Source organism: Oryzias melastigma, linkage group LG23 (genome assembly GCF_002922805.2).
Source record: "Oryzias melastigma strain HK-1 linkage group LG23, ASM292280v2, whole genome shotgun sequence".
Lineage (NCBI taxonomy): Eukaryota > Metazoa > Chordata > Actinopteri > Beloniformes > Adrianichthyidae > Oryzias > Oryzias melastigma.
In genome coordinates, this window is record NC_050534.1 from 12,771,888 (window position 1) to 12,795,076 (window position 23,189).

The window sequence follows — 23,189 nt, forward strand, 5'->3', positions numbered from 1 at the left end:
AAAAAAAAACTCACAATCTCCAAACCGAATCATTCTGTCATGCTTATTTATGAAACAGGAGGGGAAGGGGGAACTAATTAAACAACACTTTTATTGACAGAACTGGTAACACAACATCCATACAAGCATACTATACAACATTTTGCAGGTTGTGAAACCAAATCCTTTGGAGATTTAAAAAGCAGGAAATGGAGTCATGCAAAAAGGTGGTTTGGAAGGCAGGACAAAGACATGAAGTGCAGGCCGATCCGTGTGTGCATCAAACCACATCCCATCGAACTCATACGTTTCTTTTTTTTTCTTTAAAACAAAGTATTTGGCACCGTTTAAGTTGAAAAGCATTTGGGGCCAAAATGAAGGGGTTATATGATCAGAAACAAGCTTCAGGATTAATCTAAACATGAACTTGATTTCTAAAATGTCCATTTACAAATGTGAAAAAGGCACAGTCGTATACAGAAACGTTTGGAAATGCGTGCTACTTAAAATCCTGGAAACAATTTATTTTCTTTTATTCATTTTAAAACTTTTAAGAGCACCATATTCACAGTGACTGTTTCGAAATGAACAGCGAAATCATGAGAACCTACTTTTTCAAGCCAATAATATAAACTAGATAAAGAGAATTGCAAAACATTTAAATATTACAAGACAAAAAAATAAGTTTTGGGCATCAAACATAAGTTATGATAGGCTAATTTGACAAAAATATTCCCTCTTAGTAACCAATTGTAATGTTTGAGGTTCTCGTGATTTTCTATAATTAAGGTAACAAAAGAAGCTGCCACGATGACTCAGCAAAACCGTGTGAAATAGCCCACAATGTGCAAATAAAATCCCCCATCTGGCACTCTATAATTGCTGTGGTTGCTCCTTCATGTAACATCTATTTAAATAAGTAAATGTCTACAAATATGTGGGAGAAAAATGTGCAAATGGCAATACCAGCTCAGGAGAAAAACGTCCTTGTAAATGTTATATAGTCCTTCACGAAAAATATATATACACATTCTTGCTTTGCATTAAAATAGTAAAATTAGGATGCAGATTTCTCAAAAAGAAAAAGTTTTTGAGTAGTCATGAGTCAAAATACAAGTTTTTCATTACTTGGTGGGAGATTTTAGCTCCAAATGCTCTTGGAAACATGGTGGCACGAGAGTAAAATTCATAAAACATTCCACTTTTTTTAACTGGAGGAGGAAAAAAAAAAAAAAAAAAAGGCATCCCTCTGTTTTTTGGTTTTAAGGCGGAGCTACTTTGTGTGGGGGGGGCCGTCCTAACCCTCATTCTCAGCCCGATTCAAAAGTTCTGCTCCACTGTGCCCTATTTCAAGCGTTCGATGAGCTCCTGTGTGAGGCCCAGGTTGAGCAGCTGCATGGTGGGGAGGAAAGCCAGGTGGGGGAAGGCCTTGATGAGCTTCTCCCAGCATAACTCCAGCAAACTGGGGACAGAAAGCCAGATCTTGAACAGGGAGCCAGTTCTTTTGTTCTCGTGGATGTTCACCACACCGCCATGGATGTACATGCAGCCAGCCTAGGAGAGGAAAAAAATAAGGAGAAAAGTTAGTTGGACTTCCTAAAATCTTCATTTCGAGGCGAATAACAGCATCGATACGCCCAATGCGTCACTGAAATTTGTCCTGCCTTTGGTTGATTCGCTTTAGGAAGGGGAGAAAATGCATTTTACTAAGCTCCGAACAAAGCAGTGCTACAGATGATTACACTGGCTTCAGGCGGGGATCAGACATTAACTATAAACCAGATGAATGCACAAAACATTTCACCTTATGATGAATTTAGTTGTACAATAGTCACAAAGTTTGGCAATTTTTAAGCACATAAAAAGGTGAGAAAGGCAGTTTTCCATACTTTATTTTTATATAAATTCATATTTTGTAAGACTAAAAAAAACGATTTAACTCATTTCATCTAAAAAAAGGAATAAAATGTTTAATTTTCCAGCTTTAAAGAATGATCATTTGAGTTTGCTGAGCTACAAGTTCTTAATTGTTATCAGCAAATACTAAAAATAATAGTTTTCAGTAAGTTAATCATTCTTCTTAACCCCCAACTATCATTTTCAACTCTTAAGGAAACGACTGGCAAGCCTCATCTTGCAATAAGATTGCTGCCAAACTCTGAAACTGCCTGAGGGATCATTTCAATGAAATGTTGACTGGAATTCAAACAAATGTCTAAACTACATCAACTGAATTTAATCCATTTTGCTCTGTCCCTAAAGGTTAGCAAGTGAAAAAAAAGACTATTTCCATCATTTATCCTTTCAAAATAAAAGAAAACAAAATAATGGTGTGTACTTACTGGGGTAACAGCAGCACAGTGAAAGTAAGCTGGCTCGGGCATCTCTGCTGGTAGTTTATTCCACTGAAAGGTGTGCAGGTTGATCTTCCACAGGTCAGCCAGTATCACCTCCCCGTTGTAACCTCCGCAGATGAACACATCTACCACAAACACACACACATGATGACCTTCAATCGATTGGAAAACGAGAAATAAAGAAATCTGTCGCCACAAAAAGGAGGAACTTTCTCACCGTCACGTATTTGTACACAGCTATGGCATCGCCGAGGAGCCGGGTAACCTGTTAGACGACAAATCTATTAGAGTAGTGTCACCAATATGTTTTTTTTTTTTCTAAAATTGTAACCATTAAATACACAAACCAATTTTTTCATGAGGTTTAGTTGTAATCTCCTCCCAAGAATTGGTTTCCAGATTGTACGCATGTACCTAAAAAAGAAAAAACACCCGTTTCTAATCATTTCTAGTTACTGCTTTTAAACTTGTTTGAAAAAAAAAAATACTTGTTCATTCTACACATGCAGATGCGGTACCTTGTCCAGAGGATAAGAAGTCCAAGAAGTTCCTCCTCCTAGAATATATATCCTTTGTCCATCATGTGCTATTTCATGCCTATACCTGTGATGACATTGAGGCACGTTAGGGTAAAACATGAAGAGCACATCCAGCCCTTTAAGTGTATTTATAATCAAGACGGTACCGTTCTTCAGGAAGGTCATCCGGGGGATTATTGGGTTTGAGGTGAATCCACTCCCTGGTCGTCAGGTCTAGCCTGTGCAGATCTGTGCTGTAGATGTAACCTGTTGTCCCTCCAAACACATACAGGAAGCCGTTGATGATGACCATCGCCTGAAAAGAGGACAAAGAAGTTTTACAAAAAAATAAAAGCATAGCTTCACATAAAATGATTATGTACTGATTATAAAAAAGATTAATTACCTGTCCGTAGATTCTGTTGGGTTTCTTTCCTCGACAGTTGAGCAGCGACCATCGCTTGTACTTGACGTTGCAAACGTGAACATCGTTGCCGTTGTTTTCGCCAAAAGGGATCCCAGTTCCGCCAAACACCAGGAGGTTGTTACCATGCAAAACCGCTAAAGGAATCCCAAGAATGAGTAAGTCAAGCTTTGAAATGAATCTTGACAGAAATATTCAAAAATCATAAAAGAAAAAAGATTAACCTGACATAGAAGCCAGCTCGGTTGGCATGTACCCTTCTGTTCTGATCTGCTGCCAGGAGCCTGTGGCGAAGTGGTACCTCCAAAGCTCTCGGAACAGCGGATAGTCTTCGTTCTCTGAGCCTCCTGACTCATCATAGTCAGGATTGTAACCTCCAAACACATAGAGGTTAGTGTTGTCAGCGACACAGCGGTGCCCACTGCGGGCGGGGGGGCTTCGATGACCTGAAACAGAAGGAACAAAGCTTGAGCGTGAGGAGAGAGAGCAGACACGTGTTTGAAACCGAGCCAAACATAATTTAAAGCACAAGAAGGAGAAGATTAAGATACTAAATGATCACTATCGTGGATTCAGGTAGAAAAAGTGCAACCAATTGTGTTTAACATGTTCTTTTGGCATTTTTCTCATGATAGAAGACTATCTATTCTAACTATTCTTATGAACGTTTGAAACTTTGCAAAAAATAACAACTAGAAAATGACAGTTTTTTGGGGATTTTGGCTAAAAATAGCATAATTATACTAAAAAAGACCACTGGGAATGCTTTTACAATGGATCAAACGAAAATTTAAGTGTACTTATTGTAATTTATGTTTATTAAAGTATAAAAATACAAACAAAAGTCATGTTTTTAATTTGAATGTATCCCAGTCAATTAAAAAAAAAGAACAGAAAATTCCCACTTTGATTAAAATAATCCAGAAGATTATTTATAACTCTAGTTCAACGTGTAAACCATTTAATATATTTATACGGATAAAAATATGTAAAGGATTTTGCAATTCGAGCATAGATTTAGTAGTGAAATATATAAATGCATTTTTTTTTACTCATTTCTTTTTCCTGGTTGGAATTGTAAACCATTATAGATCTGTAAATAAAGCTTATACCAAATGCGCCATATTTAAATTTTAATGTTTACAAGAACACAAAATCTTTATCAACAGAATTTTAGGTCATATCGTCCAGCAGCACAACAAACAAAATGTAAAATGAATTTATTAGCGACCATGTAACTATCACGTGAAAAACTTCTGACTATTCGTAATGTGTGTAACATTTGATGGTATTAGTTAATATTTAAGTCGAAAGATGGGTTGTTGATAACCTAAGGTAACCACAAGTTAGCACTTACATTTCGAACATAGGAGGTGCAGCTGTGAAAAATAAAACTGATATTAAATACACTTAATTTTACTCACAAAGCAAATGTTTTAAACGCGTGAAGAAAAACAAAACATAGGGTTGATAGCATTCGGTGCTAATGTTATTAACCTACCTGCTACTAGCAGCCCTTCGTGCGGCGGCCTGCCAACCAGTCTTTCGAATTTATTCAGCTGATCTGAGCAGTGAAACCTTTCGGCGTCCGACATCGTTTCCCCTTCACAACCGTGCCCTTGTCGATGTCACGTCGAATATTGAATACAGCTGCCAAAATGCCGATGAAACATTTCACATCTCAGGCAGGTTTGAAGCCATTCACTGTTTTCTTTTTTCCACCCCGGCAGTGACACACTTGACCAATCGCTGAGCTTCATACCAGGAAGTTGCGTCATCGGGAAAACGGAAATGCCGCAAACTTTTTTATTTTATTTTATTCTATTTTTCATTTTAGTTTTTATTTTCAGTCTGTTTTATTTTTGTTTTGTTTCATTTATTATTTTTATTTTATTTTATTTTTATTTATTTATTTATTTTTCAAATTAAATAATGTATTTTTTTATTTTAGCTTTTATTTTCAGTTTGTTTTGTTTTATTCATTCTTTTTATTTTTTGTGTAATTTTATTTCAATTTATTTCAGTTTATTTATTTATCATTTTATTTAAAAATTATTTATTTTTTAAAATAAAATACATGTTTGCTTATTTTATTAAATAGTTTTAGTTTATGTATTTTATTTTAATTTTTTTATTTTTATATGTTTTATTTAATGTATTCATTTTCATTTTTTTGCTTATGCTTATTTAAGTTTCATCAATTCATTCATTCATTTTTTTTCTATTTGATTGTATTTCATTTTATTTTGGTTTCGTGGAAAAATAAGCAAATCCTATTTTTTCACACTTTTGTGGGATTTTAAAATGTACATGTTGTAAATGTGACCTGAATGAATTATAATTAATGCTGAATGCAATACACACCGTGCCGTAAATTACTATCCAAATACAGAGTCATTTACATTTTTTTTACTTAAATTAACTTGAAATGATTCAAAATCTTATGGTCTTAATGTGAAAGTTCTTGAAGCTTTTGCTTACAATGTGAAAGATGTTCCATAAAAAGTTTAAAATGTGTTTATAAATCGATGAAATATTCAGCTGTTAACTGTATGACAAAGATTTTATATTTGAATCGATGAAATATTCAGCTGTTAACTGTATGACAAAGATTTTATATTAAAAAATGTCCTTATTTGTTCCCTGTGTGTTTGTGGTTCTGGTAAAGCGGAACGTTGTTTTCCCTGTCTGTGGTTTTCCGGGGACATCTGTTAGAGCCGACCATGGCGAATCTCGGCGGCAGTCGCGGGGATCGTCTCGGCAATTCTAACCAACTTAAATCTTCTTTTGCATCTCCGGAAAAAGTTCGTGAACTCCTCGGTGAAGGCGTATCATTGCCAGAGACTGGCCCCAACAGGTGGCGTTTTAAACTACCGCTTCCATTTTAAAAACATTATAAGTTGATGTTAGCTAACTGGGTTAGCCACTTAGCTTAGCATCTCTCCTCAAACGCATTCATAGAGTTTTGCTGGAGGGGGTTCAAGTCTGCACAGGGCTGAGGGCTTGACAAACGAGGCTAAGTTTCTGTACTTATACGGATGCAATCATTTGCACTAAATAAATTATTCAAACGTGTGTTTTTATGGCTTTTATGCTGCGGCTGTTAGACAGCCTGGATCCAACGGTTTTGCAGTGAAGTGTGCTAAAAATAACCACAATCCCAGCAACTATTTTCCTGTCTGGCATCTCAAAATTATCAGCAAAGATTGTGCACAAAGTAATTTAGTTTCTTTAATTAAATGTTTCAGGTTTGTGACAAGTATTTGTTTTTTGTTTTAGTGGACAAGGGGACTTGGGAGCTCTGGAAGTAAAGGCACCTTGTGAAGCAACAAACAAAGAGGCCTTTTTCTCAAGAGTGGAATCCTATTCTATATCCTTGTTTCATACCAGTTTTATTTTAATTTACTTTCTTCTGCTTTCTTAGAAATGCAGTTTTGTGGACACATTCAAGATGCATATGTAGTATTGCTAACTCAAGCTGTCATGCATTTAGGGTTGTCTTTAAATGTTATTTTTTCCTTAGTATGTCACTGTTTGAGATGGGCAGGCAAACCCCGCACGCTTTCTCCTCTGATGTGTGCCAGATATGGTTGGATCAATGTCGGCTGTGACATGCTGAAGTGCTCCAGCTGCCAGGCTTTCCTTTGTGCATCCCTACAACCAACGTTAGACTTTAAGAAATGTAAGCTCCAACAGTTATACGGTGATGGTGCAGGTCTGCCAAAATGAGATAACACGCTTGTTCTCTTCTTTTAAATAGACGAAAGCCGCATTGCAGAGATATTGAGACAACTACAGACTCAGCATGAGAAGTTTTGTCCTTGGCCTGACTTTCCATGTCCAGGTAGAAGCGACCACTTTGTCTGTAGTAAACTTAACACACAATCCAGTGCTCCAGTTGATTTATTATTAACCATCAGCATGGTGGTTGTAATAAATGTAATTATTTCCTTTCTCCAGAGAGATTCTGGCTTGTTCCAGCCTCTGAACCGTCAACACTGCTCGCTGCCTTTTTGGAACGTTTCCAGAGTGCCTGTCTCCTTGCTCAGCAGCTGCCAGCTATGAGGCCAGAGCAGCTGAAGTCTATGGTAAAGGGCTTTATTTAAAGAACACTTGTGCCAGCTGAAACTGTAGAAGGACTTAGATAAAACATCAGTTATTATCAACTAAATGCTCAATAAAGGAATAGCTTTATGATTTCATAAACTGTTTTTAAGCTAAACAATTTGTTTTTGTTGTTTTGTGTTTTTTCAGTCTTTGACAGAGGATGTCATCAGTAATATACTGCAACTGATTGAGGAAGAGCTAAAAATAAAGGGATGCAGTCCATGTTCTGAACCTTTGTCTGTTCAGGTGGCTGCATGTATTGTTTCTCTTTGTGGTTGGGCAGCAAGGTGAGATTTCTATTATTAAAAAAACAAAAAATATAAAATTATTTTATGGAAAATGTGTCCAAAACTAATCTTCTTCCATCTTAGTCCAGCCTTACGTGCCATGAACCTGCCCATCCTCACTTGCTCCTATTGCATGCGGAAAGTGGGTTTGTGGAACTTCCACCAGATGGAAGAAATCGGAGGTGAGACGGAGACGGTACCGAGCTCTGCAGGAGTTTCTGCTCATGGAACGGGTTCTGTTTTAGCGACATGCAGTGACAGCCAGGCGGACTCGGCCTCGCCCACTCCTGCCGCGTCTCCATGTCGCATGAAGCTGAGGAGCCAGGACTCCACACGCTCCGACCAGGCAAGCTCTTGGTTTTATTTAATTAGTTTAATAAATTTTTGTCACAATGAACATGCCAAAAACCTTTAGATTTTTCTACTCATTTTTATCCGAATCTTCAATCTTCACGCTTTGCTTTCCGTTGCAGGTTGAGGGCACCTCCTCCCCTGCGGCGTTGCGAGCGAAAAGCAGAGACTCCCCCAGCCCCAGTGATGACTTGCTAAGTCCTCTGACGAGGGCCAAGAGGCCTGCAACTCGAAGTCGAGGACATGGAGATAACCCGGGGGGTGATAGCTCCACCAGCCTCCACCCTCCCAAACGTCTGTGCTTCTCTCCAGTTGGCGGTCCTGTAAGAACAATCATTACTTTAATGCTTTATAGTCTTTTCCATGTAGCATTGTTACAATTATATTAAAACATTTTCTGTTTGCAGAACATTGATACACTTTTAAATACAAGAACCAAATATTTTTAGACCTTTAACCGTAAACTTTGATGTCAGCATTTTGATTTTGCATTATTACTTTGAATGACCAGCTTATTGTGAATGATTTTTCTGTGTTATTTCAGGATGGACCTCTACATAAGGGCACGTTTGACCCTCTTTCTCAGCACAGGGACTGGTGTCCTTGGATCTCTGCAGGAAAGGAGAACGTGGATCCAGATCCCGCCTCTGTTTTGGATGGAGGAGTAGCATTGAATCAGCAGGGCTGGAAAGCAGCTCTTGACCTTTTTATGCCTTCAAAGAACTCCAGCACACCGAAAGATAGTCCAGGGCAGGTAAGTTGGTAAATTATTTATGAATTATAGAATTCTTGTTTGCATTTTTTCTTCTATTTTTATTCTTCTCCACTTAGAGTCCCCGTGACAAATCCAAAAGAGTGTTTGCAATATTCCGGCAGTGGCAAGTATCTTCCTCTTCACCTTCAGAGAGTGTTAAAATATAAACGACATTGCCACACTGAACTGATTAACTGATCTCCGTTCTATATTTGGTACATAATTCATCTGAGCAGTAACACGAGTCATATCTCCTATGTCCTCACATGATGTTATGTTTACAAAGTCTCTCTTGATAAAAAAAAAAAAAAAATTATGTCTCCTCTGTGAATTCTGAACAATGTGAAGGATACCTGTCTGCTTTTGGAATGTTTGGATCTGCAATGACATGTCTTCATCTCTATAGAATTGTATTTTCCAGTTGATTATTGGTACTTTGTTTTAAAAACAAAATTGTCTCAATTTCAAAGGAGAAAAAAACAGATGAGGGATAAAGAAGAGCCACGTTGCTCTACACTGGAAAGGCAATATTTACCTCTAATCTGTCTTCGGTTGGTTGTTTTTGAACAAAACTGACACAAAATATAAAGAAAAAGAACACCTGTAAAGCTTTTTGTATGTATAATATTTTCTTCAAGGTTACATAGATGCAAGTTTTCTTTTGTTGTTTTGTTTTTTTGGCAGGTAGAACCACATGTCACAAATTGAAAATATGTTTGTAGGATTTTGTGTGAAATGCTCTCCATAAACTTGTTTTTACCTTCCTGCCTGGGACTTTATTTTAACTAAAATAAAGAAATGAAATGTTGTTGTCCATATTTGTTTCATTTTCCTTATATTTTAATGAATTATTAACACAAAAAGTGTGTTTTTTTGTCATCCTTTACATACTCACTTTATTTGTCAAAATGTCTATTTTTAATCATAAAATTTGGTTATTAATAAAATATAATCTTAAATTTTGGACTACAAATGCATCAACATCTAACAGTTTAAAAAAAAAAGAACAATTATTACCTATACACTTTTATCAAACATGTTGATATAATTCGCTTGGGCCTTTTTTTCCCCATATATTTCATCTCCCAATATTTGTAATAAAATTAAGAAAAAACAAGCCTTAATCTATCAATATGAAAAAAACCAGCAATTAAATTTACATTTTTTAATCTATATAAAGAAATAGTTTAAATTCCATTCTTGTATTTTTATCTCATGTCACTTTGTATTATTTCAATGTTATTTGCCTAAATGAATCATCTATATGCTTATTTTTTCATTTATTTAATTTGCTCCTGAAATTCTTAAATGTATATTTATAGTATCAAGTGTTTTTATAGCTATGCACCAAGCCATTTTGGTCCACACAAACTAAAACTACAAGCATGGCCACAATTGCGATGTCGCACATTTATGACGTAATCGGCGGAGGGATCCTTGTTTGTCAGAACCATGATGAGAACGCAGAGAGGCAGTGAACAGGGGAGATCTACCTTTTTAGCTCAGCCTAATTGAGATAGGTTTAGGTTCAACTGTAAAGACGCGTTGATGTGAACAGCTCCGAAAGCCAATGTTAACTTTCGGATAGTACCGTTTGCTAGACAGTCTAGCGTTTCGTGGGCTGGCTTTTAGCTTAGTTAACTGGCGTTCTTCGGTGGAAATAGCAAAAATGTCGTCTCCAAGTCCGGGTAAAAGGCGAATGGATACCGACGTGGTGAAACTGTATCCTTTCTGAATATAAACAAGTCTCTCATTCGTTGTGTTCTCTGCTATGACCGGATAAATGTGAAAATGTCTTAATGTTTCGTTGATATGTGCTATTTATTAGCCGGTGAAACTCTAAACGTGAATGGCTTTCACTGTCAATTACTGCTGTTTTGTGTAAACAACGTTTTGCTAGCAAAGCCAAGTGTTAGCTATTTCTATCCCGCAAGTCGCTTATCGGGACAGCCGTATTAGCCAATCAGATCGGTCACATGTCATTTTAGCATTTTTGAGGCATAATTTGGGACAAATGTTAGCTTTCTACCTTAGTTGTCTGAATACAGGAACACCCGAACAGACGCTGACGTGATTCTCCTTTTATAGGAATGTCTTTCTTCATGTTGCACCAGCTGTTTTTGTAGATAACGAGTCACTGTTGGGCGATTTTTCTGTTTTTCCCCCCTCTTATTTGATCATTTTCGGAGGAAGTTTAGTGAAACTCACCCTTTCAGCTTGTTTACATAAGCTAACTGAAAAAGCTGCATTCTTTTGTTCTCACTGGGACGTGTGGAAGGGAATTCTGCTGTACATGATGCGTCTCTGGCACTACTTAATGCCTATTAATGTGATAAATCGCAGCTATCTTGCCTATAAATGTGTTTTAAAATCTGCTGATCTGACTACTACTAGGCTATGTGTTAATTTCAACATCAAAATGGCCTCCTTATCAGTGTTTGTCACTGTACTCAAGAAGTGTCTTCTGGGAAATAATAACCTGTATGACTCTGGAGTGGTCGTAATTTGTTATTTTGACATTTGGAAGTGAGCAGAGCAGCTGGTTTTTAGTGGTGCAGCAGGTGTCATGTGCCTGCATTCGTTTTCACCGAGGAATGCTTGAACTGTGGAGCAGCATCTGGTGTGTTCTGTTTTTCCAAGCACTTGTCACTTTGTTTGCTTTGCTGATTTACACGTTGGAATAAAAAACGGCGTTGGAAGTGATCAATAGCCTTTATATAGTTCCAGTCCCATGCGAGGAACAGCATGAACAAGTAGTTTTGTTTTTGTTCTAGTGCTGTGGAAACCAGCTTAATGATTGGATGGCCTGTTACCAGCCGGAAACTGCTAGAGGGAGGGACCTAAAACAGCTGATGGGATGGCAGTGAAGCTTAGTCAAATATGGGATTAGAAGTGGGCCGGTCAAATTAAAGCAAACTGACATTTTTAAAAGGCAAAGAAATATGAAAGTAAACTTTTTTTGTTTTTAGTACCCACTCCAATCAAAATTTCTATTATTTTGGGGTTATTTTTGTCATGTATACACAACATAATTAAAGAAAATTAAGCTTAAATTGAGTATTTCTTTATTCAAATTGTTGTAAATTGGGAGCGGATGCAAAAATGCTATTTGAAAAAGCTGAGGTAGAAGCTACTACAGTAAGCTACAAGCTCATTGCATTCAAATTCATCCACTTGTAGACAAATAGATCCATGGACGTCTTTGTTTTCCTTGTCGGAGCTGTCTCAAAACTGTACGACTAGATACCTCCAATACTGCTCGCCATTTTTGTTGAACCACTAATGTTGGGTTGGGGTTGTGAAGGGAAGTACCTGCTGATCCCAGAAATGCCTATTTTTTTCAAAGATATATTTTATTTACTGTTAGTTATTTAAGTTATAAACTGGCTAATCAGATGCCTCAGATGCTGGCCCCACCTCAAGCATTCGAAGCGTTTGACAGCTTCTCAGACTAATCACTGCTTACTAACATTTGGTCCCAAAATGGCGAAACCGTAGAAAAATGGCAATTAAATTGACTTAATTTTGTTGGAACCTGAAGTAACAAGCTTGTTTTGTCCATCTCTATTCATCTCAATGGTATAAACACATGGATGATGGGAAGGGGGGGCGGGCTTACTCCACGTCAATGGTCCCGCCAACAACTCTGAGGTGTATTTCCGACTGGTTGCAAGCGTAGGCGGAAGGTGAATTTGCGTATCTATACTAGAAGATTCCTAACACTGACTGTAACCCGGTTCTGGTGTTTTTCTAGGGGAAGAGTGTGTACTGTGTTCAAACTTCGGTTGAAGACTAATGATGGTCTAGCGCAATTTGGGGGCCATTTTGTTGTCCGCTGCCAGGTCCTTTTGGAATTATCTGCTTTGCCTGCGTTGACACAAAAAAACGTACATTAATCAGTTGGAATGGTTACTTCGCCTCCGTCAGGTTTGTGTTTGACGTCCGTTTGTCCGTAAAGCTACGCAAGCTTTTCACAGGAGTTTTACTTCAACTCTGTTGTCGTGTCAGTTTTTTGGTAAAAGCACGAGAAACTGGTTTCATGATATAAACATCCATTGTAATTTCAAATAATTTATAGTACTTTATTTTATATTTGAGCTGATGTGCCCTTACGATAACGCACGTTAACACTACAGATAACCATTCATTTTTGCCGCGGACGACCAAAGTTTAATTTTGAAACATCTATTTTAAAAGTACTCGACGAGGAAGGAGAGGGCTTGGGGCCTGATTGCCAAATATTGGACGAACTATTTGCCACAGGGGTGGCAGGACAAACCACTCTTCTGGGAGGAGGGGGGTGACGCAACAGAGACGATTTGGGATAGGCAACTCGAGGGCCCCTGTGTCTGCATGATTTCCAGATATCCAAGCCCTACTCATGACTGATTACCTGGTTCTGGTGTGTCCTGACAATTAGAACATGCCAGAGCAGGATATGCTGGAAAACATACAGGAATGTGGCCCTTGATGCCTGGAGTTGCCTATCCCTGATGTAATCTAACTGACAGTCGTGAGACGGACCAGAATAATTAATGAACTACTGCCACTCTGCAGAAAATATGTCAAAGTTTTTTGATTTTGCCTAAAATCGGCATAATTAAAATAGATCAAAAGACGTTTGGAGTGGGACTTTAACTTGTAAATTTATTTTTATGATGTATGATTATCACATAAATCGACAACAGTTCTTTTGCTTATTTTGGCATCCACCTGCCTGCTGTTAACTGCTTGTTTGAGCAAGTTTGTATCCTCTTCACTCCACTACTTATTAGGAAGTTGCCACAACTTTGGCAGAGCAATGAAGCAGAAAAAATGGTAGATTTTTTTTTTCTTTTCACCAGTACTGCAGCACATACAAGTCCTTGTCTTGGTAATACACCCCCACAGCTTCAGCTACTTGACTGACGGGCAAGAACAGATTTGCTGTATGCCACCTGTTCACTCCTATGGAGTAAGTCAACTGTGTGTTTTGCAATACCTCTCAAAACTGGTTGTCAGCAGGATGAAGGCGGTTGCATTTTCCGCTCGGAATGAGTTTATGCCTTTATGTGCTCCCGACCAGTTTGTCCTGCCCCCGGTGTAACCAAAGCTCGAAACTCACACCGGCTTTTAGACAGGAGCAGCTTTTAAAGAGGCCTCGAGCATTAATTTGCAAGCGGCCACCGGAGAGCGGAGAATTTAGAGCAGTGGCCATGTGGGAATTTGTAAAAAGAAAAAAAAATGAATGTCAGAATGACCTCAGCATCACTGGGTTTAAGCTTTGTTCTATACATGCAATCTGTTTTTAATACAGTTTGTGTTTTCAAAGCGAAGGTCAGCCTTTTCCTTTTTCATTAATTTCACAGAATTTTTCTTGAGCAGCAGCTTCCGTTTATGGTTATTTATCGTACATATTCATCACTCCACAACCTGTATGAAGTGTATAACATTTGATATTACCAAAATTGCACCCTGGCTGTTTCATTCTTTAAGACGATTGAGAGTGTGACAATGACGGGGCTAGAATTCCATCAAGCATGTCCACCGCCGCTTCCCCCAACCGTCCCAAAGTTGAATTCCAATTCCGTGCTTTATCTGCTCTCCGCTTGGTGCTTCAGTCCCATTGTGCCATTGAAACATCACATCCGGGCCGCATCAGCAGCCGAGTCCTTTGTGTTTTCGCATTTACAGGAGCCCCACGTGACCTCCACCTTATGCTGCTGTGTCAGACCTTGTTCCACAGATGTGGCCGGCTAATCTGCTCCCAGCGCCGCTATACTGCGGGAGCGAACAAACGAAGCGGTTTGTGGAGAAAGAACCAGCAGTTTTCTGCCCGTTCCTGAATGTCTGTTAGAGTTCATGAACACAGAGGCCTGATCGGTCAGACGGAGAAAGCAGTTTTTTTTTTTGATGGAGTTGCACAAACAGCTTTTATTATTTACTCTGGTGTGGGGATTTTTTTAAGAGAGTGCTGCAACCACAGAAAGGATCATTGGATGGAAGGAAGGCTTTTTTTTTCTTTACAAGTTTTTGGATATTGACAAATTTAGGTTTACTCCAAAACCTTAAATGAGCGACTTTTCTTATTACTAAATTGTAAAAGAGAAATGTGTTTTTAACATGTTCCTGTGGCTTTTTTGTCACACCGGCTCTTCTAAATTCTTCTTTATACAAATTGTTGAGAATCAGGAGCAAACGAAAAAACTCAATTTTTTTGTTTGCTCCTTTTTTTGTGCTGCAGAAAGCACATTAGAGGTGGGAATCTCCTCATGATTCAATTATAGAACGATTAGATTATGAAATAAATATCAATGGATCCCAGATCTGCTTTTTTTTTTTACCACAAGATATACTAGACTATTATTACCAAAGTGCATTTTTAAGTAAAGATAAACTAAACTTGTTTAGCTTTTATTGAGAACAAAAAAATTCTGACATGAAAGACATTTGTTTGATTATCAAAAATCTTTCACAGCATCAAAAAAGAAAAAAATTCCCTAAACTCAACAACCATAAATAACAAAATATCATGTTTAATCAGAGACCAGCTTTAATGGAACATTCGCCTCAAACGAAATAAATAGTTTCTAGCGAGCAGGACTTTGTGACTTTGTAGATTTGTTGTCTTAATTTTGGAGTGACATAACTTACATGAGTTTATCCGACACTAAAGCCAAAATGCTTCCAAACGGTCATTCTGAGTAAAGTTGTTGCCGGTTGAATGACGACTTCTGGAAGGTCAGCCATGTTTGTGTGCTCCTCAAAAATGTCAGAGAAAAACACTTCCCGTTTAGTTCTGCTTGTTACTTTTACTTTAAATCATATAAATGTTTCGATTATTTAAAATTCAAAATAATTTATGGATCACAATCGATGCCTTTAAAAAGTTTTTTTTTTTCTCCAACCACTACTAGGCGGACCACGATATTCCATTCCGATTCATCCACTTGCAGACAAATAGATCCAAGTACGTCAAGGGTGTCAAACTCAGGGGGTAAAATCCAAAACACACAGCAGGTCGCGGGCCGAACAGAACAAACATTTATTGAGTACATAAAAAAACAAAATTGTTAAAACTTTTAAAATGCAATTTTTTTTACATAAATATAACTAAAACAGGCAGAAATATTATTCCAGAATAAATCAACCAAAACTTTAAATATCTTTCAATATTTTGGGAGATTATAAGATAACATTGGGCCAGTATTAATAATAATAATAATGATAATATAAAATGATCTGGGGGGCCGGATTCATTTTCCTGCGGTCTGAATCCGGCCCCCGGGCCTTGACTTTCACACATGTAATGTGCGTCTTTGTTTTCCTTGTCTAAGCTTGTTCAAAACTATACGGCTGGATAGTTGGAAATTGTTTGCCATGTCGCACCACTAATGTTAGGTTGGGGTTGAGAAGGGCTGTAAGCTAACCGGTGGATGATGGGAAGTTTGGGTCGGCTTACTCTGCACCAATGGGTCCGCCAACAACTCTGAGGATGATGAATTCCCGCCACTTTGCAGAAACTATGTCCTAGAAAACATCACAGATTTTTGAATTTTGGCTAAAAACGCCAAACTTATAATTAAAAGACCACTCTTTTAAAATGGATTAAAGGAAGAACAAAGTTAAAGTGTTTTTTCAGCAGTCGTCGGTGGTAACCTCCGTTTGAATGACAGTCCTGTTTTGTGGGGGAACTCTGGGATCAGGGCACCTCAGACAGACATAGGAGACTTGAAACCTTTTGCATTAATCCTGCAGAGCAAAGAGCAAAGCGGTCTCCACGCATGATTGACTCCCATTGAAAACAGATGGGCCAAAGTTTCTCTAATACTTCTATTGAAATGGTTTTGTGAATTTCAGAACTCTGCTTAAAAGAAGTTACTTTTAAGTATTTTATGTTGATTTTTCGAACAATATGTTTGACGGGTACTGTAGCCCATCAACTGTGATACCTCTCAGTTGTCATTCTAAAGATGATAAACTTGACTGTTTCTTTTTATTTTTTTACTTCCAAAAATAATTTCAACCTCCATTCTCAGTAGATTTCTTTATTTGTTGTTCTTACAACCGACAACAAATCTTGTCTTTTGGGATTGCTCATTACTGCCTCAGATTTAGGCTGCCGTGTCGCCCACACCGGCTCGGTTTTTGTGTTCGTTAACAATCGTGTGATTCGTACGTATGCGCACGCAGCCTGTGCGTGTGCGCTCACACTCCTCGTTTTTGCTGTAAGAAGTCTGTTGATTCAGTGGGGAAAGAAAAAAAAAGGCTGAGAAGGAGGAGCAGCTGAAGGATTCACATTTGATTGCTGTGGGTGGGCTCTCATCTCCTACAAGCGAAGACAAAGAACTTGGCCTTTTCATTTTTCGCTGCTTCTGTTCTCACACAGGGAGGTGGCTGCCATTATTTTGAGGTTTGAGTCCTGTGGAAGCCAAATCTTCAGTTCGAATTTAAATAAACTTCGTTAATTGGGTATACTAATTGTATGTGATGAAAACGATCTACGGAAAAGGTGTTTTTTTTTGTTCAGGTAACTAGTTTGTATTCAGGTTTTGTTATAGCCTTTAAAAATGTCTGCCCTGACCTTCAGTTTCCAAAGCAATATAAAATCTTTTTTATTATAAGTATTATTTAGAGTTCATGAAGTTCCTGTCCATCTTTTGAGAGACTTCCCAGCTGTCACACATTCACATGAGGATTTTGCTGAGTTTAGAGGCCATATGTCCATTGATATGTAAAACTAGCTTCACTGTTTTCTTCCCTGCAGCCCGCACACACTGGGTTTTTCTCTGAATTCAGCCATAGAAAGTGTCAAACAGAGCTAAGAGTCCAGATTTGCTTAGTAACTCCATACTTTGAGTTTTACAGAGGGTATTTTTTGTTTAAACTCAACACATATTTGAACTGAGGGTTATTATTCAGTGACGCCGTGCAGAAAGATTACAGACCCTGTGGGCTGGTATGAGGCAGCTTCCTCATTTGCCATGCTAAAAAGGAGAAGAGCAAGTTTTTTAATAGGTTTATCTTTTTCTTTAAACATAAACCAGTTTGTCATCTAACACTAGTAAAGAGGGTCAATTATTATTGGGTATAACCTGGTAACCCATAAACCTTTTATATTGTCGTCTACATATAGTAGGACTTTTATTCTTTTAATTTTTTACAAAATGATCAGAATGATCAGGAAGTAATGCGTTTCTGTGTGGTAGTGGGTCACACCATTGACTGTATTAAAGAACTGAGTCAAGTGATTGTAATGCCACCCATAGAAAATGACAAAATTAAGTCTGTTCAGTTGCCATTTTTATTCCCAATACTGACGGTACCATGTTGGAACCAGAAAAACCTCACTGAGCAATGATTGGTTCAAGTCAACTTTTCTATTGCAACCACTCTTACCAATCAGAAGTGAGCTTGTTGGAGGCCACACCCCTACCACTTTGAAGAATCTGTCAATCAAGGCTGAATTCGAATTGCTTTCCTGCTTCTGTTGCTACTCCTTATTGCTCCAAGTGTAGGGACATTTGAAGCTGTAGTGGTGTCCGAAATTGTTTTTTTTAGAAAGTTAGGGCTACCCCTTCACCGCTAGCTTGATCCGCATCGCACTTGTGGGTGGAGAAGAAACGCATTTCTTCATGTGGGTGTGCTCTGAAGCACAATTGTTTGTCTTTAAATGCTAGGCATTACTTTGTAAAGTTGTAGAACCACTGTTATGTATTTTATGGTTGTGGCAGTTACGTGGATAACGTCTGAATAGTAGTAATGTCCGAATGTAAGGACACTTTCCGCCTGGAGGGATAAATGTTGGGATAGGGAAGCAATTCGGGTTCAGCCCAAATGTTTCGATTGTTCAATGCAAGAGATACTTTTACTGAGACATCTGATTGGTCAGTTTATGACTTGAAAAACCTGCAATTAATTAAAAATATGAAAAAAGAGGATTAGCTAGAACTTGTAAAAAAAAATATATATATATAGTGGCTCCCTACCCCTACAGCTTCTCCCTACAGAGATGAAGAAAAAATATTGACTATTTCTGAATCCCTTCACTGCAGTACTCACTATATAGTGCGTTTGTCGTTTTGTAGCCTGTCCGAATCTACAATTTCAAAATTAAGTCCCCCTAGAAATTACCCAGAAGTCTTTACGAAAATTCAACGTGCATCAATTTCCACAAATATAGACCAGAATGCATTGCATTTGAACATTTTTTTGTAAGAAGTTATATTTAAAAATATCATTTTTTTTAAATAAACCATCAAAGTTTTCATCATCAGAACACAGTAGAGTCACAAATCGCGAAATGCTTGTATTGAATAGATTTTCGCTTTGTGAAATCTGTGATATATTTGCAGTTTTTTAAAAAAGTAGTCCGCATGGTGTCCAAATTATTTTAAAAATCCAAGGAAATAGATAGTCCTGCACTGTACAGTTTATTAGTTGTTGGGGAATATGGAAAATTTCGACGTTACAACCACATGATGACATCATCAATAGTCGCCGGTCATCTTAAGTTAGATACATGTATGTTATTATAGCAGTTTGTAAACATTTTAAAATGATTTAATCAGTTGAGGAAGACTAACTTCAAGTTGCTCCTGAATGAGTGGGATTGGAGGGGCGGGTGAGCGTGGCTAGCAGCTAACCGCTGCTGGGAAGAACGGCATTTGTTTTTGTTGCTGAGCTGATTAAATCACTCTCAGGACGGGGGAACGGTTACTGTGCTACACTAGCTGCCTCTGTTCTCAGGCAGCAGTATGCAGCAGAGGTCATCACACTGTAATCCTCCTGGGCTCAGTGCGGTGCACACACATTTAAACACAAGATCGGACTTTGAACAGTCAGAGAAGTGCATCAAAGCAGGGCTCTGTTTGCCTGAACCCACAGTTATTAAAAAAAAAAAAAGACGATTTTCTTTTTATATAGTTTTCAAGCTTTCCTTATTCTCTTGCCGATTCTAGTCTTAGAAAATGCTTATAAGTGTTACTATTTTTTTTTTTCTTTGTAGAGGAAACCTAGATATCACCTCCACCCCAAGGACAGCTGCTAGATTTCCTGTCTTTCATTTGCAAAGGCTTTCATTGCAGTTGCTTTTTGAGTTGGGGAAGGACGTGGAGATGCATGACTGCTCCACCCTCTTATAAAAAGAAGTGTTTGTTTCCTCCTTGACTGTCTAAAACTGCTTTTTGACATCAATTTCTTAGTGAGGTTTGCAGCTTGAAAGAAAAACTACTTTTTTTTTCTTTTTGAGAAAAGAAAATCTGATTGATTTGGATATAAAAAAGGGAATATGACAAAAGGTAGCTTAAATCTATAAATATTTTTGGTCAAAACATGTAAAAATAAATTAGGCTAGTTCTTTCACTCAGAAGCAATGATAGTAATCACAACCACAGGCTATATCAGCGCTTTGTCAGGGTTTATGCTTCCTCTGCCTCACTCTTCAGCTTCTCATTGGGATCTTTTTTTCTTTCCCTTTTCAGCTTCACAATTGATGTGTTCTCTAACTCTTTTTACATCTGACTTTCAAGCTGGATTGTCAGGGAATGTTGGTGGATCTCTGGCAGCTTTCTTGGTTCAGATTTTTTTCCATTTGTGTCACAAGAGGTCAGATTGACTCACTCGTACAATTATCTAGTAGAAATGCCTCGTATCTGATTTAGCGTATTGCTCAAAAGGATTTTTTTTTTACTAAAATGATTTATCCTTTTTATTTAAGAAAAGTAAACATGCTGGTAGGTTAATTTTTGAAATCTACAAACACATTTTTTTAATGCGTTCCTCTCCGAATACAGCTAAGAAAAACAGGAAAGTGCCTTTGAAACTGATCTTCTTTTCATACCAGATCAACAAACAGACTTCTGTGCTGTAGTGTTTGTTTGTGTGTGACTCTATATTGTTTAACAGAGAGCTGTTTATGATTCTCCATTATGTTTGTTTTCCATACTTGGAAAGCGGTTAGCCAGGCTGTGATATTTTGATCCTGGGTCAAATTGGGAGATTGTCCTGACTTGACCAGAAGGAAAAACAAGACGGCGACTGTAAATGCCATTTACTGCATACTTTTGTGTTTTAGAACTCAAAAGGTCTCAGGGAGGTTTTTTATTTTTTTTTATATAAAGGGAAGACAGTCAGGATAAACCCCACTTTAATCTTATTGTCAACTAGAAAGAAGATAATTTGAAAGATATTGTTGATGAAGTTTTCCAGCCAAATCTGGATTTTTTTTTTTTTTTTACGCCTTTCATATCAATTGTTCATCTTTTTTATCTATTTTAAAAGCATCCCAAGTGGTCTTTTAATTATGATTATGCTGTTTTTAGGCAAAATCTGAAAAATCTGTCAATTTATAGTACATAGTTTCTGCAGAGTGGCAGCAGTTCATTAGAAATTCACCTCTGAACTGTTGGTGCATAGTAAGCCTGCCCTCATTTCCCATCATCCCTTTTTTTTACTCACAACCCAACCTAACATTACCTGAAAGTAATATTGGAGCTATCCAGCTGTACAGTTTTGAGCCACGTCGTTTACAAAGTGCAGCATCGTGAAGCTTTAAGATCATTTTAAAAGAACTGCGTGTTCCGCCTGCTCTTATGTTTAGCTCTGGTTTAATAGCTGGCTAACAACCGTATTTTTAATCCATCTTTCATCAAACAGCCACACAAAAGGTTTATTTCCTTCTAACGGATCCTTTCAGAGTAATGTAATGAAGCCTTTGTTGAAAGTGACTTGTTATTTGCGGAGTAGAAAGGAGGACGGCTCGACGCCTCAGATCAGAAAGAAAACAGAGGAAGTAGAAGATGTGTCACATCATAGACTCATTTAGTGTCTCTCTAGTGAGAAAGGTGCAATATTCATGATTTCTTTTTTAGCAATTGTTATTTTATTCTCTGTTAATAGCAGGTGGAACTTAATTTAAGGAATAAAAAACCTGATTTTTTTAAGTATGTTTGCATACTGTGGTGCAGGATGTAAAAACTCTGCATGCATAGTGACAATGAGGGGAACGTCTTTGAAGACGGGGCGAGCTGTGTTCCCATGAGCCCGAGATAAAGGTTGTACTCGTGGTGCCTGTGATTATTTTTCATCTTTGCACTGTTTTTTTTTTTTTTTCTGTCTGAGCCTCAGAATGTCTCCTTCACCTCAACGTTCCTCTCCGTTTGGTAAATGACACTTTTGTGAAGCCAAGGGTTGAGTCTGCATTCAGCCGACTCAGCCACAACTTAAAATAACCTCCAGTTTGACTTAACCCTGTGCTGTCTGTCTCTGATGCTCCTAATAGGATGTGGTCTGTGTCGGGTCTGACAAACGGGCTCGTACTACAGCGCGTGGGTAAAAAAACAAACAAAAGAAAAACACTTCATTAGCTGAGCTGCGGCACTTTTCTTAAAGCTCTTTGTCTCTTTAGTCTTGCTGCTATATGATTTTATGGCAGTTTGTCTCTGTGCTCAAAAGAAACACGTTATTGTAGTGATTAAGCTGTAAGTTTGTGTAGAAATTAGATTTACATTTTTAATGTTGGGAGTTGCAGTAAATTTCTTACTTCGAGTCTTTATTGTCTGTTATTTCCTCCGTTTGCACCATTCTCCTTAACAGTCTTCCAGTATTGAGAGCAAGCATGAAGTCACCATCCTCAGTGGCCTCAATGAATTTGTAGTGAAGTTTTTTGGACCACAAGGAAGTAAGCGCTTCTCTTTTTTTTCCTGATTTATGTCTGCTTTTTAAAACAATATTTCCCTGTGTAATCATTTAAGCTGTAGAGTGAATTTTTTTTTTTTTTTTTTACATTTAGGATAAAAAATAAGAAGGAAAAGCCATTGTCGTGTCATAATTTTATTGTCATTTTAACTAATAATTTGGAGATTTTTGACATTCTGCTGGAAAGGTAAAAAGAGGAAGTAATTGTTAGTCAAGGTAGATGTTTTTGTACATTTTGCAGCAAATTTTCAAGTCCGTTTTCAGAACACTCTCTTTGATGTGAAAATGGAAAAAAAGTGCTGTGGGTTTAAATTGCGTTACAGCAGAAAACCCAGAGAAGCAAAGTACTTTGCTGAACTCTGGAGAAAATTGATACACTCTGCAGCCCCTAAATCCACTGGAATGCATGAAGGGTGGAATATAATGTCCTGTGGAATAGAAGCGCATCAGCTGTGCTCTTGAGGGCAACTTCATCATCCGTCATCCTCTGCTTGTGCACAGCGCCATACGAGGGAGGAGTGTGGAAAGTACGAGTAGATCTTCCTGATAAATACCCATTCAAATCACCTTCAATAGGTAGGAGCTTTGGTTCATGTGTCACAGTGTTGGTTTATATTCTTACAGCGCTCACATTTGATCCTCTGGCTGTTTTTTTTTTAGGATTCATGAACAAGATTTTTCATCCCAACATTGATGAAGCGTAAGTTGAGTAGAATTTATGAGTGAAATTGTTAA

General features: G+C 37.8%; 3 protein-coding genes and 1 long non-coding RNA gene across 5 annotated transcripts in view; 2 read left to right on the forward strand and 2 right to left on the reverse strand.

Annotated features, from left to right (window-relative positions):
• Nucleotides 1–71: 71 nt before the first annotated feature.
• Nucleotides 72–5,123, reverse strand: klhdc10 (kelch domain containing 10). Its single transcript, XM_024293290.2, has 9 exons — nt 4,780–5,123; nt 3,503–3,724; nt 3,261–3,415; nt 3,022–3,170; nt 2,855–2,939; nt 2,684–2,750; nt 2,554–2,601; nt 2,322–2,461; nt 72–1,533 (listed from the first exon to the last, which is right to left on the reverse strand). The coding sequence occupies exons 1-9, from the start codon at nt 4,871–4,873 to the stop codon at nt 1,324–1,326; spliced, it is 1,170 nt and encodes a 389-aa protein (XP_024149058.1). The 5' UTR covers nt 4,874–5,123; the 3' UTR covers nt 72–1,323.
• An 819-nt stretch (nt 5,124–5,942) lies between these two features.
• Nucleotides 5,943–9,593, forward strand: zc3hc1 (zinc finger, C3HC-type containing 1). 2 transcript variants are annotated; one of them, XM_024290703.2, is made up of 11 exons: nt 5,943–6,135; nt 6,558–6,648; nt 6,810–6,960; nt 7,039–7,122; nt 7,239–7,366; nt 7,533–7,672; nt 7,757–7,854; nt 7,918–8,018; nt 8,146–8,346; nt 8,568–8,777; nt 8,855–9,593. In XM_024290703.2, the coding sequence occupies exons 1-11, from the start codon at nt 6,002–6,004 to the stop codon at nt 8,942–8,944; spliced, it is 1,428 nt and encodes a 475-aa protein (XP_024146471.1). In that variant the 5' UTR covers nt 5,943–6,001; the 3' UTR covers nt 8,945–9,593. The 2 variants fall into 2 exon arrangements, with proteins under 2 accessions (XP_024146471.1, XP_024146462.1); XM_024290694.2 differs by having other exon boundaries at nt 7,757–8,018.
• LOC112157751 lies at nt 8,083–11,012 on the reverse strand. Its single transcript, XR_002921204.2, has 2 exons — nt 10,807–11,012; nt 8,083–8,344 (listed from the first exon to the last, which is right to left on the reverse strand). It is a non-coding gene; the product is annotated as an uncharacterized LOC112157751 (long non-coding RNA).
• Nucleotides 10,198–23,189, forward strand: part of ube2h (ubiquitin-conjugating enzyme E2H (UBC8 homolog, yeast)) — a gene marked incomplete in the record, with an annotated part of 17,162 nt that continues 4,170 nt past the window's right edge. The window contains 4 exon segments of the mRNA XM_024290714.2: nt 10,198–10,499; nt 22,361–22,437; nt 22,956–23,030; nt 23,115–23,154. Coding sequence (XP_024146482.1) covers nt 10,447–10,499; nt 22,361–22,437; nt 22,956–23,030; nt 23,115–23,154 — 245 coding nt within the window.

Coding starts and splice junctions, on each gene's coding strand:
- klhdc10 (XM_024293290.2), bottom strand. CDS start 4,873: ATGTCGGACGCCGAAAGGTTTCACTGCTCAGATCAGCTGAATAAATTC. Junction 3,725..4,779: donor CGAAGGGCTGCTAGTAGCAG/GTAGGTTAATAA, acceptor CTTCTGTTTCAG/GTCATCGAAGCCCCCCCGCC. Junction 2,751..2,854: donor CTTCTTATCCTCTGGACAAG/GTACCGCATCTG, acceptor TTTCTTTTTTAG/GTACATGCGTACAATCTGGA.
- zc3hc1 (XM_024290694.2), top strand. CDS start 6,002: ATGGCGAATCTCGGCGGCAGTCGCGGGGATCGTCTCGGCAATTCTAAC. Junction 8,019..8,145: donor ACTCCACACGCTCCGACCAG/GCAAGCTCTTGG, acceptor TTTCCGTTGCAG/GTTGAGGGCACCTCCTCCCC. Junction 8,778..8,854: donor CGAAAGATAGTCCAGGGCAG/GTAAGTTGGTAA, acceptor TTCTCCACTTAG/AGTCCCCGTGACAAATCCAA.